The sequence below is a fragment of the Pongo abelii genome, chromosome X (assembly GCF_028885655.2).
Source record: "Pongo abelii isolate AG06213 chromosome X, NHGRI_mPonAbe1-v2.0_pri, whole genome shotgun sequence".
NCBI lineage: Eukaryota > Metazoa > Chordata > Mammalia > Primates > Hominidae > Pongo > Pongo abelii.
Window position 1 is genome coordinate 15,878,229 of NC_072008.2, and position 19,236 is coordinate 15,897,464.

The 19,236-nt window shown below is 41.3% G+C and overlaps 1 protein-coding gene across 2 annotated transcripts in view; it reads left to right on the plus strand.

The window, feature by feature from the left end:
• ZRSR2 (zinc finger CCCH-type, RNA binding motif and serine/arginine rich 2) overlaps window positions 1-18,715 on the plus strand; it is a 33,241-nt gene extending 14,526 nt beyond the window's left edge. The window contains exons 6-11 of one of the 2 annotated variants that reach the window (XM_054544352.2): window positions 3,682-3,720; window positions 4,648-4,766; window positions 11,115-11,328; window positions 14,035-14,090; window positions 15,661-15,770; window positions 18,312-18,715. In XM_054544352.2, coding sequence (XP_054400327.1) covers window positions 3,682-3,720; window positions 4,648-4,766; window positions 11,115-11,328; window positions 14,035-14,090; window positions 15,661-15,770; window positions 18,312-18,697 — 924 coding nt within the window. In that variant the 3' untranslated portion in view covers window positions 18,698-18,715. Of the gene's footprint in view, window positions 1-3,681; window positions 3,721-4,647; window positions 4,767-11,114; window positions 11,329-14,034; window positions 14,091-15,660; window positions 15,771-18,197 lie in introns of both variants that reach the window. The other variant, XM_002831416.4, reaches the window with a different exon arrangement.
• The last annotated feature ends 521 nt before the right edge of the window (window positions 18,716-19,236 follow it).

Below are 19,236 nucleotides of genomic sequence, written 5' to 3' on the forward strand. Positions count from 1 at the left end.
CCCTTTATACTGGGCATTGGCAAATGTTGTAAAGGGCCAGATGGTAAATATTTTAGGCTTTATGGTTTGGTCTCTGTGGCAAACATCCAACTCTGCCAATGTACGCTGAAAGCAGCCATCGATAATATGTAGATGAATGGGTATGGCTGTGTTCCAGGAAAGCTTTATTTACAAAACAGGCAGCTGGCCCTTGCTTTATAGCAAGTTATGTTTTTCTGAGGTTCTGCTGTATATGAGTTGACTTCTTTAGAGAATAATACTTTGTTTTGTTTCCACATTTATTTAGGTCATAAGAGAACTGCTTACGACATGTCAGCAAGAATTAGAGGATTTAAAGAAATCAGGAGCTCAAATATTGAGGAACTAGGAAACAGTTTTTGTTATTTGTATTAAATCTTGACTTCCTCTTCCACTTAGGCTATGAAGACAATTGTAGCTAACACACAGTTGCTCATTAGAAAAAAAAAAATCTGTGAGGCATATGTGTGTATGTATCTTCTCTATCTTCCAGGATTCTTTTTTGAGGATTGATTTGGTATGTTTTGCTGCTATTCCTTGACAGTATATTTATTTCAGAGGTATCACAGCTCATCTTCCCTTGACTGATTCATCAGGATTTGTCTTTTCTGTAATACAGCTAAATTTAAATAGCATAAAATTGGATAATCAGCTTATAATTGGAAAAAATGCATGTGTCTTCATTGTAGTCAATATGGGGCAGAAGCAGGCTCCACGATCTTTTTTTTTTGTATCTTAGGCCATCAGTTAATTCCAATGCAGATTTTAAACACCTTTATTTGAGCACTTCTTTCCAGATGAGGCAAGATCATGCTAGGTTTTTAGGGGGCAGAAAAATTGTTTGGAGCTTGTCATTTTTTTATAGAGAGGAATTAATTCCCATTTTAGCAGTAGAGTGTTCCTCAACTGAGGTCTTTCAGGAATTCAGTAACAGCTAAGGCCTCTTTTAAATGCTTTTGTTTCAGAGGAAATCTGTGAGACATTAAGGAGAAATGAGGGAAATGAAATAGATTCTAAGCTTATAAAAAAGAATTGGCAGTATGTGTTCCTGCTGTATGCTAGACACTTCGCTAGCGGACAGAGACAGAGCAGTGAAAGACACAGTCTTTGCTCTCATTGAGCTACTTTTTTATATGGGAGTGTGAGATGATAAGCAAAACAGATCATTCAAAATATGATCATATTAAGTGCTATAAAGAAATAAAGCAGGCCAGGCCTGGTGGCTCACGCCTGTAATCCCAGCACTTTGGGAGGCTAAGGCGAGCAGATCACGAGGTCAGGAGTTCGAGACCAGCCTGGTCAACATGGTGAAACCCCGTCTGTACTAAAAATACAAAAAATTAGCCGGGTGTGGTGATGGGCGCCTGTAGTCCCAGCTACTCAGGAGGCTGAGGCAGAAGAATCGCTTGAACCCGGGAGGTGGAGGTTTCAGTGAGCCAAGCTTGAGCCACTGCACTCCAACCTGGGCGACAGAGCTAGACTTCGTCTCAAAAAAAAAAAAAGAAAATAAATAAAGCCGAGTGATGTGATAGAGTAATGAGAATAGAGTTGTGCTTCTATAGATTGCCTGCTCAAGGAAATTTCTGAGGAGGTGATGTTTGAGCTGACACCTGAGTGGAGAGATCTCAGCGAGAAGAAGCCTGAAGCTTGAAGGCTGAAAAAAGGCCAGGGAACCTGAAATCTAGAGTCCAAAGGAGAGAAGGGCAATGGAGGAGGTTGCTGAGGGAGAGGGGGCAGTGGAGGGTAAGCAGAGTCAGATCATGTAGGGCTTCCTGGATTTGAAGGAGGAGTTTGGATTTTATGTTTCCTATAATGGGAAGCCATTGAAGGGGTTTAAGCAGGGAATGACTCTGTCTCATTTATATCTGTACCTTTTAACAGATCATTCTTTTTAAAAAAAAATTTTTTTGAGACGGAGTCTCATGCTGTCGCCCAGGCTGGAGTGCAGTGGCGTGATCTCTGCTTACTGCAACCTCTGCCTCCCGGGTTCAAGCAATTCATGTGCCTCAGCCCCCCGAGTAGCTAGGATTACAGGTGCCTGCTACCATGCCCAGCTAATTTTTGTATTTTTAGTAGAGACAGGGTTTCACCATGTTGGCCAGGCTGGTCTCGAGCTCCTGACCTCAAGAGATCCACCCACCTCGGCCTCCCAAAGTGCTGGTGTGAACCACCGCACCAGACTTTTTTAACAGATCATTTTTACTTTACTGAAACCTCCGCCTCCCGGGTTCAAGCGATTCTTCTGCCTCAGCCTCCTGAGTAGCTGGGACTACAGGCGCCCATCACCACGCCCGGCTAATTTTTTGTGTTTTTAGTACAGACAGGGTTTCACCATGTTGACCAGAGGACAAGGAGAGAGAGAGGAATTCAAGTCATATGTTTTAGGTTTTAGTTTGAGTAGACAGGTGACTGGCAACACTATTCAGTGAGGGAGTGTTCAGGTGCATGTGGGCCAGGAAGTGTAGAGGACAAGAGTTCTGTTTTGAGCACCACAAATAAGCAACTAGACATACAAGTCTTATGTAATGCTTTAAGGGGCTAGGGAAGATAAGACTGTTAAACACAGGTACAACTTGTTCAAATGCCAATTAGGTACAAATTTACTGGCGTATTGCAGAACCTCCTTTGCCTTATTAAAAAGTTAGAATTTTCTCCTAAATGCTAATTACCACTGGTCATGTCATATTTTAGCTTCTGCTAAATGTTTATGATTTCATCTAGCATTGTTTTTTGGGTTTTTTCGTTTGTTCGTTTTTTTTAGACGGAGTCTTGCTCTGTCTCGGCTCACTGCAACCTCTGCCTCCTGGGTTCAAGAGATTCTCCTGTCTCAGCCTCCCAAGTAGCTGGGATTACAGGCACGTGCCACCACGCCTGGCTAATTTTTGTATTTTTAGTAGTGATGGGGTTTCACCGTCTTGGCCAGGCTGGTCTAGAACTCCTGACCTCAAGTGATCCACCTGCCTCAGCCTCCCAAACTGCTAGGATTATAGGCGTGAGCCACCATGCCCAGCCTAGCATTGCGTTTTATATTCACTAATACCCCCTTCTACGAACTAGGACATGGTATATATACTCAAATATACTAAGTATTACTATTATTGAAACTATTATAAGACTATTTTAAATATTTTGCAATGTGATCTGGTAAATTTTCTATTTGAATAGAACGTCTCAGCTATGGGCCGGGCACGGTAGCTCATGCCTGTAATCCCAGCACTTTGGGAGGCTGAGGCGGGTGGATTGCTTGAGCTCAGGAGTTCGAGACTAGCCTGGGCAACATGGTGAAACTCCATCTCTACAGAAAATACAAAAATTATCCAGGCGTGGTGGTGCGCGCCTGTAGTCCTAGCTACTCGGAAGGCTGAGGTGGGAGGATCACGGGAGCCTGGGAGGCGGAGGTTGCAGTGAGCTGAGGTCACGCCACTGCACTCCAGGCTGGGTGACAGAGTGAGACCCTGTCTCAAAAAAAAAAAGAGAAGTCTCAGCTATATATCTTTTGAAAGCTTTTCAAAAGATCTGTGATTCAAAAGGAAACTAGAACGTGTGTGCTTATGTGCATGTGTGTGTTTTAATTGTTCCACTTGAGATTCTTAACCAGAGAAACCAGATGTGACTTACCTGACTTCTGGGTTTTCATTAGTCCTGTGTTTACACCATTTTTAGGAAGCTTTGCAGAAGATGCTGGATCAGGCTGAAAATGAGGTATTTTTAAAACCTTTCATTGATAATTTGAGACCAATTAATGTTTCCTTAGAAATAATAGTTCCAGTAATGTTAGTTTCATGGTAGGTTAATTAGATCATGTTTGGATATCTGGACTCATGTTTATGGTGCTTTGATTTATACAACAACAACAAACTTTATTGATGAACAAATACAAATGGTATTCATGACCCCTGTGGACTGGACCTATTTAGAGTTCTTACAGTATGTTTAAGCAACATCACATACTGTTAGCCTCCAGTGGACGGTTTACCTTGAATCAGAGTAACTTCTGTTTCTGTCTGTGGTGGTTCCCTAATAAGTTCTTGGACCCTTTTTTTTCTCTTTTTTTCTTTTTTTTTTTTTGAGATGGAGTTTTGCTCTTGTTGCCCAGGCTGGAGTACAATGATACAATCTTGGCTCACTGCAACCTCCGCCTCCCGGGTTCAAGCAACTCTCCTGCCCCAGCCTTCCGAGTAGCTGGGATTATAGGTGCATACCACCACGCCCAGCTAATTTTATATTTTTAGTAGAGATGGGGTTTCTCCATGTTGGTCAGGCTGGTCTTGAACTCCTGACCTCAGGTGATCCACCCACCTCGGCCTCCCAAAGTGCTGGGATTACAGGCGTGAGCCACTGCACCCGGCCTTCTTGGACCCCTTTTAGAATGGATGGAAAGCTTGGCGACTGCCCCTGGTGGCAGTAGTGATACCAGATAAAGGAAAGTGACCAGGAGCCAAGAGAGACATGGAGCTCATGTCTCAGTAACGTTGTTTGTAAAGTTTTGATTGCCTGTTCCAACTTAAATGTTTGCATTCTTAAATGAAACAATGTTTATCTTTGAGGAAAATATTTTAATATACTTTGAAACATTTCGTCTTTCATGGGTTTTTACTCCACCAGTAAAGTCATGGTTATTTTCAACAGTTGGAAAATGGTACCACATGGCAAAACCCAGAACCACCCGTGGATTTCAGAGTAATGGAGAAGGATCGAGCTAATTGTCCCTTCTACAGTAAAACAGGAGCTTGCAGATTTGGAGATAGGTAACTAATTTTGTTTTATCATGTCAGAATGAAGTGATTCAAAATGTTGAAGTTTTTGAGTTCCCCTTTTGGGAGAGGCGCAGGCTTCCATTTCAAATGTCCGTCATCAGACATCTGCTGCTTTCTTGCTGCTGTTCTCGTTTTCCCAGCTGACCATCCTCTGCTTTGACCATCCCTCTTCCCTCTATCCTTGTTCCCTGGGTGGGCTTAGCCTAGTTCCCTGAGGGTGCTTCCTTCGCATTCCACATCTTTAGGAAGCCACTTTGCTTGTTGGTTTCTTCCTGAGCTTGCATTAGTCCATGGTGGACAACTGGGATGGGGAAATAATATATTTGAAGAGCTTAGAGCAGCTTGGCTTTATTTTTTGAAGGGCAAACACTATCCCCAAAACAGGCTTTTAAAACTTGGCATGTGCCAGGAGTTCCAGGCTGCAGTAAGCTATGATCATACCACTGCACTCTAGCCTGGGTGACAAAACAAGACCCTGTCTCAAAAAAGAAAAAAAAAAAAAAAAAAAAGCTTGGCATGTGTAAAGGGATATCTGTGAAAGACAGGATCCAAATGAGGAGAGGAAAAGTGTTTTAATTTCTGTTGTCAGTGAGTGTGCCCAGACTCAGGTACAGACTGCTGGGTTCAAAATGGGCTTCAGTGGCTGCCACTTTGGGAAAGTTGCTTAAGCTCTGTGTGCCTTCATTCTCTCATCTATGAAATGGGATTAAACATAGTCTCATCTTTCTGAGGGGGCTGTGAGGCCGAAATGAGCACACACACGCGTAGAACAGGGCCCCAGGAGTGCTTGCTGGCATTTTCATCATTGTGACTCTTAATGTTATTCTGTGAGACACTCTTCTTGTTCCCTGCCCCTTTTGGGTCAATGTTTTTGAAAGAAGACGTTCATGTGGAAACGTAGTGTTGATCTCTTCAGTCATTTAGCAAGTCTTTGAACACCTGTTATATGCCAGGTAATGGTGATTTTTATAATTTGGCCTGTTTATGAATGAACAACTTAAAGTAGGTAAATAATTCCTAATGGTGAATGAGTCCATCTGAGGCAAAATCTGATAATTATCACCATATATTCTGCAGAAGAGAAGATCTAATCATAACCTTAACATCCTATTAATCCTGAAAAGGGATATGAATAGTAAAATTCAGATGTATTTAATCAAAAACCATATGTCATCTGTCAGCTTTACTTTATTCATAAAAGTATCCATGCTGTGAGGTTTTTTTTTCTTCTTCTTTGAAAATATATCCTTCTCTATGGTTCTCTCCTTTTTCTTTTTGAATTTAAGCGTTCACACCATTTTTCATTTTTTAAGAACAGTGGTTCTCAACCCTGGAAGCACATTAGAGTCATCTAGAAAGCTTTAAAAAATTATGTCCTACCTCAAGTTGAGTAAATCAGAATATCAGGGCCAGGCGCGGTGGCTCACACCTATAATCCCAGCACTTTGGGAGGCCAAGGCAGGCAGATCACTTGAGCTCAGGAGTTTGAGACCAGCCTGGGCAACATGGTAAAACCTGGTATCTATAAAAATAAAATAATAAAATAAATTATATATTATATATATTTATATAAAAATATTATATAAATAAATAATAATAACAAAAGAATACCAGGGACTTGGGTGGCCTTAGTTGCAAAATGTCCTCAGGCGTCTCTAGTGTGCCCTAGGATTGAGAGCCACTAATGTCGAGTGTGTATGTCCTTTTGTATTTTAGAGGTGGGATTGCAGATGTCCGAAATGTCTGTGAAAAGAGTCACAGGATCTGCTAACTAGCAGAAAGCCTCCTCTTGAAAAACTGGAAACTAAGAAAAGGAAAGAGACTTTATTCCCTTTGATACCTTTAAAAGCGTTTCTCAAATATACACTTTATCTAAACAAGAAATGGTAATCATTGATTGGTGTAAAAAACTTCCCACCAAAGAAAAATGCACTGTGAATTACCTTTCAGAGACAACTGAGACTCCGTGTAAGTTGACATTTGCATGGGTAGTTGAACCAAATTGCATTTAAGGTTTTCCAGCTGCAGGATCCCTTATGTAGGATCTATCTCTAACATTTCCTCCAAATTTAAGACCCGTGGTAGCCTGTTTCTTGATTCTCACCCCCTTTTTTTTATTTGAGATGGAGTCTCGCCCTGTCGCCAGGCTGGAGTGCAGTGGCACGATCTCGGCTCACTGCAAGCTCTGCCTCCCAGGTGCAAGCGATTCTCCTGCCTTAGCCTCCCGAGTAGTTGGGACTACAGGCGCATGCCACCACACCCGGCTAAATTTTTTTATATTTTTAGTATCGACGAGGTTTCGCCATGTTGGCCAGGATGGTCTCTGTCTCTTGACATCGTGATCCACCTGCCTCGGCCTCCCAAAGTGCTGGGATTACAGGCGTGAGCCACTGCTCCCGGCCTAATTCTCCTTTTGTTGGGCATAAGTGAGAGGAGGGGAGATGTCTTAAACGATTTCGAGAACTTGGTTGACAGGCCCTACCTTGTGGGAAGAGGGAATGGCCCGTCATGCTCTCAGAGCCCATCTCTCCTCAAGTCATTTCAAGGAAATATGGACAGTGGTCAAATTAGTTTGCGAACATTTCTTTATTTTGTCTTATTTTATTTTATTTTGAGACAGAGTCTTGCTCTGTCGCCCAGGCTGGAGTGCAGTGGTGCGATCTCCGCTCACTGCAAACTCTGCCTCCCGGGTTCACGCCATTCTCCTGCCTCAGCCTCCTGAGTAGCTGGGACCACAGGTGCCCGCCACCACGCCCGGCTAATTTTTTGTGTTTTTAGTAGAGACGGGGTTTCACCATGTTAGCCAGGATGGTCTCGATCTCCTGACCTCGTGATCTGTCCGCCCCGGCCTCCCAAAGTGCTAGGATTACAGGCGTGAGCCACCGTGCCCGGCCGTGAACATTTCTTACAATTTTCATAGGCATGTGAGATTTTACCATCACACCTATCAAAGTATGACAGCAATGTGGAGATTTTCATCATTCAAGTGATAAGTTGTGACATGAAATTCTGCGAAATTAGCAGTTACAAAATCCAGCATCATCCCTTTAGACAAGTAGACTGCTCTGTTCCCCTTTTATGGAGAGCCTCGGTGACTTGCTCCAGATCGTACAGCCGTTCTGCTCTGTCGTTAAGTTTTGTCAGACCATCAGAGGAACACTTCCATTACCTGAGCATTTCTTTGGTTGGTTGTTTTTGTAATTAGTACAGAGTTCAATTCTAGAGCCATGCTGAAATTGGTATTTCTTGGAGTCACAGCTTTGAGGAGAATCTATTTGTTTTTCTCCTAAAAGGTAATAATTACTAATGGAAGGTAAAACTTAGTGGTCTATTTATACCTCACTTCCAAAAGTGATTTAAAGAAGGTTCGTGATCTAGTGCATTAAGTTAGAGAAAGTAAAGGAAATTGAAAGCAAGGAAAGGAAGAGAAAGTGAGTTATTTTCTCCAGGTTTTTATTTCTCCATATTTGAATGCATCTCAAGCAGATAATAAGCTGTCATTCTTACCAAAAAGGAAGAATGAGTGGTATCTCTAGAAAGACAAAAATTTTCCTGGCACTAGATTCTAAAGGTTTCTCCCATGGAATATTTTACAAAGACATTAAATAGGAAGGTGGACAATAACTTTAATAGATGCTTTATAACAGTTGCATATGTAATTTTCATGAGGATGTTTCTTACAGTGACCTTCGATAAATGATTGCAGCTTCACTTTAACATGCAATGTCGGGATTCTATGTAGGACAAAGGTAATGGGTACCAGGAGCACTTCCTTGAGAAGAAGAAAAAGAGGAGTAGTCAGTTAGCTATACCCGAGGGGGTGTTTGGATACCCACACCATTTATTGGCCATCCTTGGCCTAAGGTAATATCCAACAACTGTGGGTTTTTGCAGCAAACTGACTTAAGTATCAGAATAATGGGTAAATATTATGCCCTAAACCAGTGGTTCCCAAATATGGCTGATCTTCAGGACCAGGTAGGGAGCTACTTTGAAAATATGGGTCCCCCACCCCTTGAGGTCTGATCAGATGGTCTAGGGTAGGAAGCAGGAAATCTCAATTCTTCCCAGGTAATTCTGAGAACCACACAGGCTTGGAACCACAGCTTTAGACTGCCTTCGTAAATGTCACTTCTCTTAGCTGAGTTTTCAGTAAAAGCTATAGGGCTGGCCTTTTGTATACACTTACATTATAAGGACTGTCTTTAGGCCAGATGGGATTTTTCCCCAGACAGGGATTAAGGTTCTATTCCAAAACTGACAAATGCTTATTTGACATCCTGGGAACTAGGGCCAAGTTCATTCATATCTAGGAATCCCTTGAGCAGAATTTTAACCTCATTAAATTGGTTCCTTGTTTAATTCTGTGCACGCTTCATACTTATAACATTTTGATTCACTGTTAGTGTTGCCAGCCAGGTTGAGTCTTTGCTCTTTGTTCTATCAGTAGTTGGGAAGAGGGATCTAATTACAAGGTCTCTAATTGAATGATCCAGGAGGTCATTTGGAAAATAGAAAATTTCACGTTAATGAACATTGATGAAGCATTTCTGAGCTGAGCATGGTGTATGCTGGGCATTCTGTAAGTATTATCTCAGTAGTGCTTAGATAGACATTACAGACATGGAAAGTGAGTGTTATTAAACATTTAGTCATTTCAGGGCCATTGTTGTTTTTTCCCAACACATCCTATTCTTCAACTCTCTTTCTTCCTAAATTCTGTGGACTTCCCCTGCTAAAAAAAAAAAAAAAAAAAAGTTTTTGTCTTACCAATTTTTAACTAGCAACCTAACCAGGAAAATTTTGTTTATTTGGAACCTTGAACTACATTTTTCCTCCTCATTGTATGTTAGGAGAAGGAAGGAAGTAAGAAAGTAAACTCATATGAAGGATTTTTGAAATATTACTCAGGTACAGCCTGGTCAGCTTAGCCTTGCTCCAGTTTAAACTATGAAAAGAAAATTGTTCTTCATAATGGTTAGCCACCTTCATTAAATAAGAATTAAATGATGCAGGTATGGTAGCTCACACCTGTAATCCCAGAGCTTTGGGAGGCTGAGGCAGGAGGATCACTTGAAGCCAGGAGTGAGAGACCAGCCTGGGCAACATAGCGAGACCCCGTCCCTACAAAAATAAAATTATCCGGGTGTGGTGGCATACGCCTATGGCATGCACCAGCTACTCAAGATGCTGAGGCAGAAGGATCACTTGAGCCCGGGGAATTCAAGGTTGCAGTGAAGTATGATCATACCATTGCACTCCAGCCTATGTAACAGAACAAGACCCTGTCTCAAAAACAAATTGTATTTATTACACCCCATTGTGAACAGGCACCAGATTGTAGATTAATGCAGATGTCTTGGATCCCTCTCTTCCAAGCCACATGACTGACTTGGGCAAGTATGCTTTTCTAGGTCTCAGCTTCCTTCTTTGCAAAGTGGAGAAAATACTAGCCCCCACTGTCCTAAAGGGATAAAAGGACCAGAGGGGAAAAATGTAAAAATGCCATGAAAGCTACAAGATGCTGTACACAGATCAGATTGAATTGCTTCATTAACCGGAAATTCTTGGATTACTATATTGTCTAAATATTGAGTCCACTGACGATTGTACAGAACCAGGATTGCATTGTTAGTTCCCACCTTCCTCTCAGCAGTCCCGCATGTGACATCTTCATGCCTATCACCACATCCTGTCACACCAATCAGCAGGCCTTCTTTTCCCCTATGGTTCAACATGTGTAGGCTTCCTGAACTTCATTCAAAGGCAGCTGAATGGTATATGAACTTTGAAATGTTTCCAACTTGACATTAAATCAGCAAGTGCCAAGTTTCAACACTTAAAAAAATCCTCTTAAGCGCTGAAACTTGGCATCTGAGTGGGGTTTATTATCTTTCAGTTAAGTCAAAACAACTAAATTACATGAGTTTCTATCCCAAAATTTAAAGCAAGTGTTTTTTTGTTTGTTTTTTGTTTGAGACGGAGTTTCGCTCTTGTTGCCCAAGCTGAAGTGCAATGGCGCAATCGCAGCTCACTGCAACCTCCGCCACCCGGGTTCAAGCGATTCTCCTACCTCAGCCTCCTGAGTAGCTGGGATTATAGGCACTACAGGCGCACGCCAACACGCCCGGCTAATTTTTTGTATTTTTAGTAGAATTGGGGTTTCACCATGTTAGCCAGGCTGGTCTCAAACTCTGGACTTCAGGTGATTTGCCCGCCTCGGCCTCCCAAAGTGTTGGGATTACAGGCGTGAGCCACCACGCCTGGTCTAAAGCAGTTGTTTTGTGAGTAATTTTCAACTATTGGTCTAGTGAATTTAAGCTTTTCTTTCATACGCAGATGTTCACGTAAACATAATTTCCCAACATCCAGTCCTACCCTTCTTATTAAGAGCATGTTTACAACGTTTGGAATGGAGCAGTGCAGGAGGGATGACTATGACCCTGATGCAAGCCTGGAGTACAGCGAGGAAGAAACCTACCAACAGTTCCTAGATTTCTATGAGGATGTGTTGCCCGAGTTCAAGAACGTGGGGAAAGTGATTCAGTTCAAGGTGGGCATGCGTGTGGAGGAGGGGACTGGTTTGTTTCACCCTGCAGTACTTAATGGCACAAGAGAGCTAGAACACAGGCTCAGCTGGGGTCAGGCACACTGGCACTCTATAAATGTGACTTCCCTCTTTCTCTCTTTCCACCCCCTACCTTGTTGCCAATGTCACGTCAATACCACATGAAATCATAAACATGTATTAGCATGGTATTTCCTGAATGCTAGGGGCCTAGATTGGAAAAGATCTTTCATTTATTTAGTAGCTTTGTGTTCCAATTCTTTTCCAGCACATGAATTCTCTGTGCCAGGTCCCCTGCATATAGCCATCCAGTCCTCCACTTAGAAGCTGCATGTGACAAACGGTGCATTCCCTTCCTTCCTCTGTAGGTGGCTTCCGTGGACAGTGTGACACAACTTCACTCACTAAGTTTGTTGGTGCATTGTGTTGACAGTACTGACTTAGCTCCACCCAAGGTGTATGTTCTTACTGCTGGAGCCACACAGGAACATAAATCACATAAATCTAGATTCCATCACCTACCCCCCTGCTTTTTTTTAACATTGTTTTTATTCATTGGATACTTTCAATACTGAATATAGTATTACACAAACCATGGTCTGTGATGCAGCATACTTGGTGAAAAAGGCATTCAGATGACACATGATTATTTTAAAATATTCCTTAATGCAAGGGTAAGGCCAGATGTAATCTCTGCTGCTCCCAGGACCCATTAGTTGAATTCTAACAGGGTGAAGCTTCCTGCCTTGTCTGTGATTTCATCAGATCTGAACTGGAGTGCCTTTGTTATGTTAAGGCAGGGAAACTGTCCCATAATTTGGGAAAAGACAGGAATAAAACCCTGATTTTTTTTCCTGCAAGTTGCAAATGATGATGAAAAGTTGGAACACCCCCCAAAAAACAAAGATATTCCTGACATTTGAGGCTATACTTCCATCAACTGACTTCAAGATTTTTAAAAATTCTTTTTATTTTTTTTTTCGTCCTTAACCTTTCGTTTCTGGGGCATATGCCTTCCTGTCTTCACACTACTTGTCAGCACAAGCAATAACTGCTAAAGTGGAACTGCCTGGTCACAGCCACACAATACCATGTTAGAAGCATTGGCCGAGGAGGCCATGTGGTTTGACTAGCCTTGTCACTTCTTCCTGCCTTTTCCTTATCCTGAAAGTGAGGGGACTAGATTACATCAGTGGTTTTCCTCGTAGGGTTTCTTGATTATACTGCTTCTGTGAAGCGGTAATGGGAGGGCTGCTTTCAGAACTTCAGAGTACTTAATGGAAATTGCACCCTTACTTACAACAGGCTGCACCCACAAACCACAACCACCACAACGTATTTTTTCTTTTGTTTAGAGTTCTCGCACCCTAGCTTGCACAGCTAACATGGATTCCCGAGGCCTTTTATTCTTCCTTCTAAGGGTGGTGTTACAAACTGTCATTGAGTATGGATCCTACTCGTTTTTGGATACCCTAAGAAAAATACTCTGGAACAAATTTGTAAAATTATAGATTCATTTTGAACATAAACGCTAAACACTAGTGTGAATATTTGAGGACCTTTTTATATACTATTATATAAAAACAAATCAGATTTGTCATTGTTGAAGGCAAATGATCAGATATTTAGCCTAACTAGTAATAGGAACAGTACATATGAAAATGGGATGATATTCACACCTATCAGGCAAAAAATTATAAATTCTATTAATACCAAGAGTAGATGAGGATGTGTACATTAGTAAAACCACTTCAGAGAGCAGTTTGTCAATACCTAGTGAAGGTATGTGTAACCTATAAATTGGCACACTCCTGGCTATGCACAGTAGAGAGCTCTTTATACCCACAGAGACCTGTTTAAGAATGCTGACTGCGGTACTGTTTGTGGATGAAAAATTGGAAGCATCTTGAAAAACCATCATTCTAGAGTAGATAAGTTTTATTATTTGGTATATCCAGTATACAGTAGTTACGTTTATGTGACTACATCTTGAAAAAAGCATATGGAATAAATACTATTTATATAAAATTTTAAAACATACAAAGCAGCACTATATGTTGTTTATCAATACATGTTACCTGTTTCTTTGCATATGTATATATAAATATGTGTATACTCATTATAAATAATGGACATTTATATGTATGATACATATGTGTGGGTTTTGGCATGCATATGATATATGTATATATGCCTGTATCTGTGTATTTGTATTTGTGTCTGTGTAGGTCTATGTATGTATATGTGTGTTTGTGTTTGGAATGTGAAGGCTACACTCAGCCTGTGGAGAGTGTTCACCTATGTGATGGAGGAGGGAGAAGAATGGGATAGAAGGGCTTCAACTGGGTCTTTAATGTTTTACATATGTAAATATTCTCATTCAAAAGTGGAAAATGTTAGTGTTAAATTTGGGTAGTGTATATATAGGCTGATTGATATCTTCTGTATTTTTATGGATGTGTGAAACATTTCATATTTGTGGGAGAAAACAGACCTGGACCAACAGGGATCAGGCACGCTGCCATGTGCCAAGTATGCCTTAAATAGATGCAAGAGTCAGCTAGTATCTCTATTTTGCAATCTTTGATTGGTAACTACTTTGGGGAATGTTAGCCTGGACAAACAACATTTGATGAATGGCTGGTTTCTTTTCCTGAATTTTTTATGATAGCATTCTTCATTGCTCCCTAGGTCAGCTGCAATTTGGAACCTCACCTGAGGGGCAATGTATATGTTCAGTACCAGTCGTAAGTATTCTGCTTGTGGATGTCTTCCTGATTTGTCACAGTTTGTTGTTCTGTTTCTGTTGATGTCTAGGATTTTTCCACTGGATATATAGCTTTCATATATTTTATTTCTTATGTTTTTATTTTTATTTTATTTTTTTCTTTTGAGACGGAGTTTTGCTCTTGTTGCCCAGGCTAGAGTGCAATGGCGTGGTCTCAGCTCATTGCCACCTCCATCTCCCAGGTTCAAGTGATTCTCCTGCCACAGCCTCCTGAATAGCTGGGATTACAGGTGCCTGCCACCACGCCCAGCTAATTTTTTGTATTTTTAGTAGAGATGGGGTTTTACCATGATGACCAGGCTGGTCTCGAACTCCTGACCTCAGGTGATCCACCTGCCTCGGCCTCCCAAAGTACTGGGATTACAGGCGTGAGCCACTGTGCTTGGCCCAGCTTTCATATATTTTAAAATATTTAAATAAAATTAAAGTTTAAATAAATCTAAATATTTAAAACTTCAATATTAAGAGTTGAAACAGAAATAATAGAATGGATGTGAAAATAATATAAGCCGGGCATGGTGGCTCATACCTGTCATCCCAACACTTTTGGAGGCTGAAGTGGGAGGACTGCTTGAGGCCAGGAGTTCAAGACCAGCCTGGTCAACATGGCAAAACCCCATCTCTACTAAAAATACAAAAAATTAGCCAGGCGTGGTGGCAGGCACCTGTAATCCCAGCTACTCGGGAGGCTGAGACAGGAGAATCGCTTGAAGAGAGACCTCATCTCTACAAAAAATTAAAAAATTAGCCGAATGTGGTGGCATGTGCTGATAGTCCCAGCTATTTGTGAGGCTGAGGTAGGAGGATCACTTGAGCCCAGGAGGTCGAGGCTGCAGTGAGGTATGACTGTACCACGACACTCTAGCCTGGGGGACAGAGTGAGAGTAAGACTCCATCTCAAAAAGAAAAAAATAATACAATAATACATTTATATTTCATTCTTTATATATTTACAGTTTTGAATGTTTTACAATATGGTTATATTATTACTCATAATTTTAATAATTAAAATACAAACTAATAAGGGATAACTAGAATAGAGAACATAAAAGCATTTATAGTGAAAGAGCCAGAGATTGAAGCCCAAAATCATCTTAGTGTGCATTTGACCAGCTAAGAGAGCAATTAATGTATCATTTCTTCTTATCTTGCTGTTTGCCTAGGCCATACCATGGCTAATGGGTTAAATTAACCAGTGTAATAAGAAGAACAGCAATCCTATCTGAGAAAGAATAGGCCCTAATAATGGAAAACACTTCTGCATTTTTAATGGTCCAATCTTTTGGATTAAGATGCTTTCATTCAAGCCAATTTCCATGCATTGAAACCTCTCCGAGGGTTAGTAAACTGGGTTCCTGAATAAATTGTGAACTTTGGGAGCTTGAACATTTTAATGACTCTTCCCTAGGTACAAAATCAGTGAACTTGGTGGTCCTACAATAAATTAATAACGGGGTTAATTAATAGTAGGGCTAATCTACATATTAGGAAGTTACTGTAAAGCATGTCATTTGATTTTTGGTTTAAAGGGAAGAAGAATGCCAAGCAGCCCTTTCTCTGTTTAACGGACGATGGTATGCAGGACGACAGCTGCAGTGTGAATTCTGCCCCGTGACCCGGTGGAAAATGGCGATTTGTGGTAAAAGACAAAGTGATGATTTTTTTCCTCAATTGTTCCACTGCTATATAAAGGGATATTCTTTGGGGGAAACCCAGTATTTTCAAGTGGTGAGGCATAGCTTTTTGCCTCACACAGTAGATGAGCAGAGAACTTTATATAAAGAACACCACAGTTTAGATCTGTAACCGACCTCATGAGTCACTTGATAGATGAAGTGACTGAGGTCACAACGTATTGGTGACAGAGTTGGGGCTAGAATTCCAGTCTTCCAATCTTCAGTCCTGGGCTCTGTGTCTGACAAATCAGGAAGCCTGAGGAGTTTATGTCTGTGGAAGCCCCATTTCCCTTGTTGCAGTTTCAGAGGTATTTTCTATTCATTGGCTCACCTCACTTGAGCTGTTTGTTTCTTTCTTTCTTTCCATCTTTATCTCTAATGAATCTTCTGTCATCACCACCTACGTTACCTTACCCATAGCATTTCCTGTCTTACTTGGAATACATGCTTCTGTGCACTAGAGGCTAATTGTAGGCTTGAGATCAGTTAAACATGCATGCAGTCAGACTGACATCGGACAGTGGCAACCCAATCAGGAAATGATCCAGTCTTGTGCAGAGAGTAGCCAGCAGTTTTGAAGGCCTAGTTATGTTCTGATTTCTCTCAGTGGGCTGTTCCCTAGGTGGAAAGAGATGAGCTCTAAATGCCTCTGGGGAGCACTTATCTTACCCTTTACTTATGTTTCTTTGCTGTATACATGCCTGCTTAACACAAAGTCAGAATCTTTGGCAAGCTTGTCTTCCTGGATGCTGTCATTCTGAAACCATTTATGAAGGGAAAAGAAAGATTTTAGGATTCCTGGCTAAGGGAAACCAGAAGAACTATTACACTTTAAAGACTCGGGGGATGGAAGAGGTGGAATTGTTCGCTCCATAAAGGCAGTTACTTTTGTCAGTTCCTGGGAATCCAGTGTGATTTCAGTGAGGAGCTTCTGAGTGTGACCTTGACTCCTCCGAAGCAGGGACTATTTCATTAAAAAAAAAACGCTTTATTTTCCTTATTGACTAAAGACACTGAGCGTCTTTTCATTATTGGCCATTTGTATGTCTTTTTTGGAGAGATGTCTATTTGGATCCTTTGCCTATTTTCTAACTAGGCTCTTTGTCTTTTTATTATTGAGTTGTAAGAGTTCTTGATATATTCTCCATACAAGTACCTTGTCACAAATATGATTTGCAAATATTTTCTCCCATTTTGTAGGTTCTTTTCACTTCATGTTCTTTTGAAATACAAGTTTTAAATTTTGATGAAGTCCAACTTAACTATTTTTTTGTTTTGGTGTCACATCTAGGATGACATTGCTTAGCCCAGGGTCACAACAATTTACTTGTATGTTTTCTTCAGAGTCATAGTTTCATTTCTTAACATTTAGGTCTTGGATACAGTTTGAGTTAATTTTTGTATATAGTGTGTGGTACGGAGGTATTTCACTTCTAACTGTTGTGCGTATCTGGGGAATTTACTGCTTTTAAAAAACGTTTGAGAACCCCAAAGATCTCAAAATTGTTTGAATAGATTTTATCTGTGATAAGAATCTTCTGTATTAAAAGCAGTTAGTGAATTTGAAGCATTAGTGTAATGTTTATAATCTTATACTTAAAGTGTAAAGAAAATGTAGACTCCTCTATGTTTAATAGGCCTTCTCCTTTTTTTTTTTTTTTTTTTTTTTTGAGAGTGAGTCTCACTCTGTTGCCCAGGCTGGAGTGCAGTGGCATGATTTTGGCTCACTGCAACCTCCACCTCCTGGGTTTAAGTGATTCTCATGCCTCCGCTCCTGAGTAGCTGGAATTACAAGCGCCTGCCACCACGCCCAGCTAATTTTTGTATTTTTAGTAGAGATGGGGTTTCGCCATGTTGGCCAGGCTGGTCTCAAACTCCTGACCTCAGGTGATGTGCCCGCCTCAGCCTCCCAAAGTGTTAGGATTACAGGTGTGAGCCACCACACCTGGCCAGGCCTTCTCTTTTGACCAGTGGTTCTGGCCTGTCTCCTCCATGCCATCAAACCATGCTACCACAGGGACCCAAAGAGCTGGCTATTTGATGTTAATCAGGGATCAAAATCGTCAATCAGTGGCAAGGTGAAACCTGGAAAAGATAACTTGGTCACCATTTGTTCAGTTGCAGTCTGCACCATAATCCAACAGGGGCACAGGCTATTCTGCTTAATGAAAACTTCTGATTTGTTACTTTTTAGTGTCATTTGTTAGAGCATGTTTGAAATCGTGGGAACCAAATTATGACATCAATTTATGTAAGCCCCTTTTACATAATACACAGTAGAAAATAGTTCTAGCATATCCAAATATCAGAAATGTACCTTCTGAAAAGGATAAAGTAGCATCTTCAGAATATGCAGTGATAAGTGCTATTTCATCACTGTGCCATTGCAGGTTTATTTGAAATACAACAATGTCCAAGAGGAAAGCACTGCAACTTTCTTCATGTGTTCAGAAATCCCAATAATGAATTCTGGGAAGCTAATAGAGACATCTACTTGTCTCCAGATCGGACTGGCTCCTCCTTTGGGAAGAACTCCGAAAGGAGGGAGAGGATGGGCCACCACGACGACTACTACAGCAGGCTGCGGGGAAGGAGAAACCCTAGTCCAGACCACTCCTACAAAAGAAATGGGGAATCCGAGAGGAAAAGGAGTAGTCACAGGGGGAAGAAATCTCACAAACGCACATCAAAGAGTCGGGAGAGGCACAATTCACGAAGCAGAGGAAGAAATAGGGACCGCAGCAGGGACCGCAGCCGGGGCCGGGGCAGCCGGAGCCGGAGCCGCAGGAGCCGCCGCAGCCGGAGCCAAAGTTCCTCTAGGTCCCGCAGTCGTGGCAGGAGGAGGTCGGGTAATAGAGACAGAACTGTTCAGAGTCCCAAATCCAAATAAACTAGTTTTGTTCTTAAATGATTGTATATCTTATTTATTATGGTTGCTACATACTTGGATAGAAGGCTATGAACGCAGATGGGTTCGCAAGTCTGGCTGAACCCTGTGTAGCCTGGAATTCTATTTAAAAATATTTTTATTCTCTTATAATCATGAAGTATGGTTAGTATAGAAAACATAAAATACATAAATAACAACATGAAAATTACTTGTAATCCTAACCCTGAGAGAGAACTAAACATTGGAGCATTGTTTTAGTGTGTACACTTTCTTCTTTTTTTTTTTTTAGAGATAGGTTCTCACGAGCAGTGGCATGATCAGAGCTCACTGCAGCCTCAAACTCTTGGGCTCAGGTGATCTTCTCATCTCAGCCACCCAAGTAGCTGAGACTACAAGGTACACACTGCCACACCTGGCTAATTTTTAAACATTGTTTTGTGGAGACAGCGTTTTGCCGTGTTGCCCAAGCTGGTCTTGAACTCCTGGGCTCAAGTGATCCTCCCACCTTGTCTTCCCAAAGCGCTGGGATTATAGGTGTG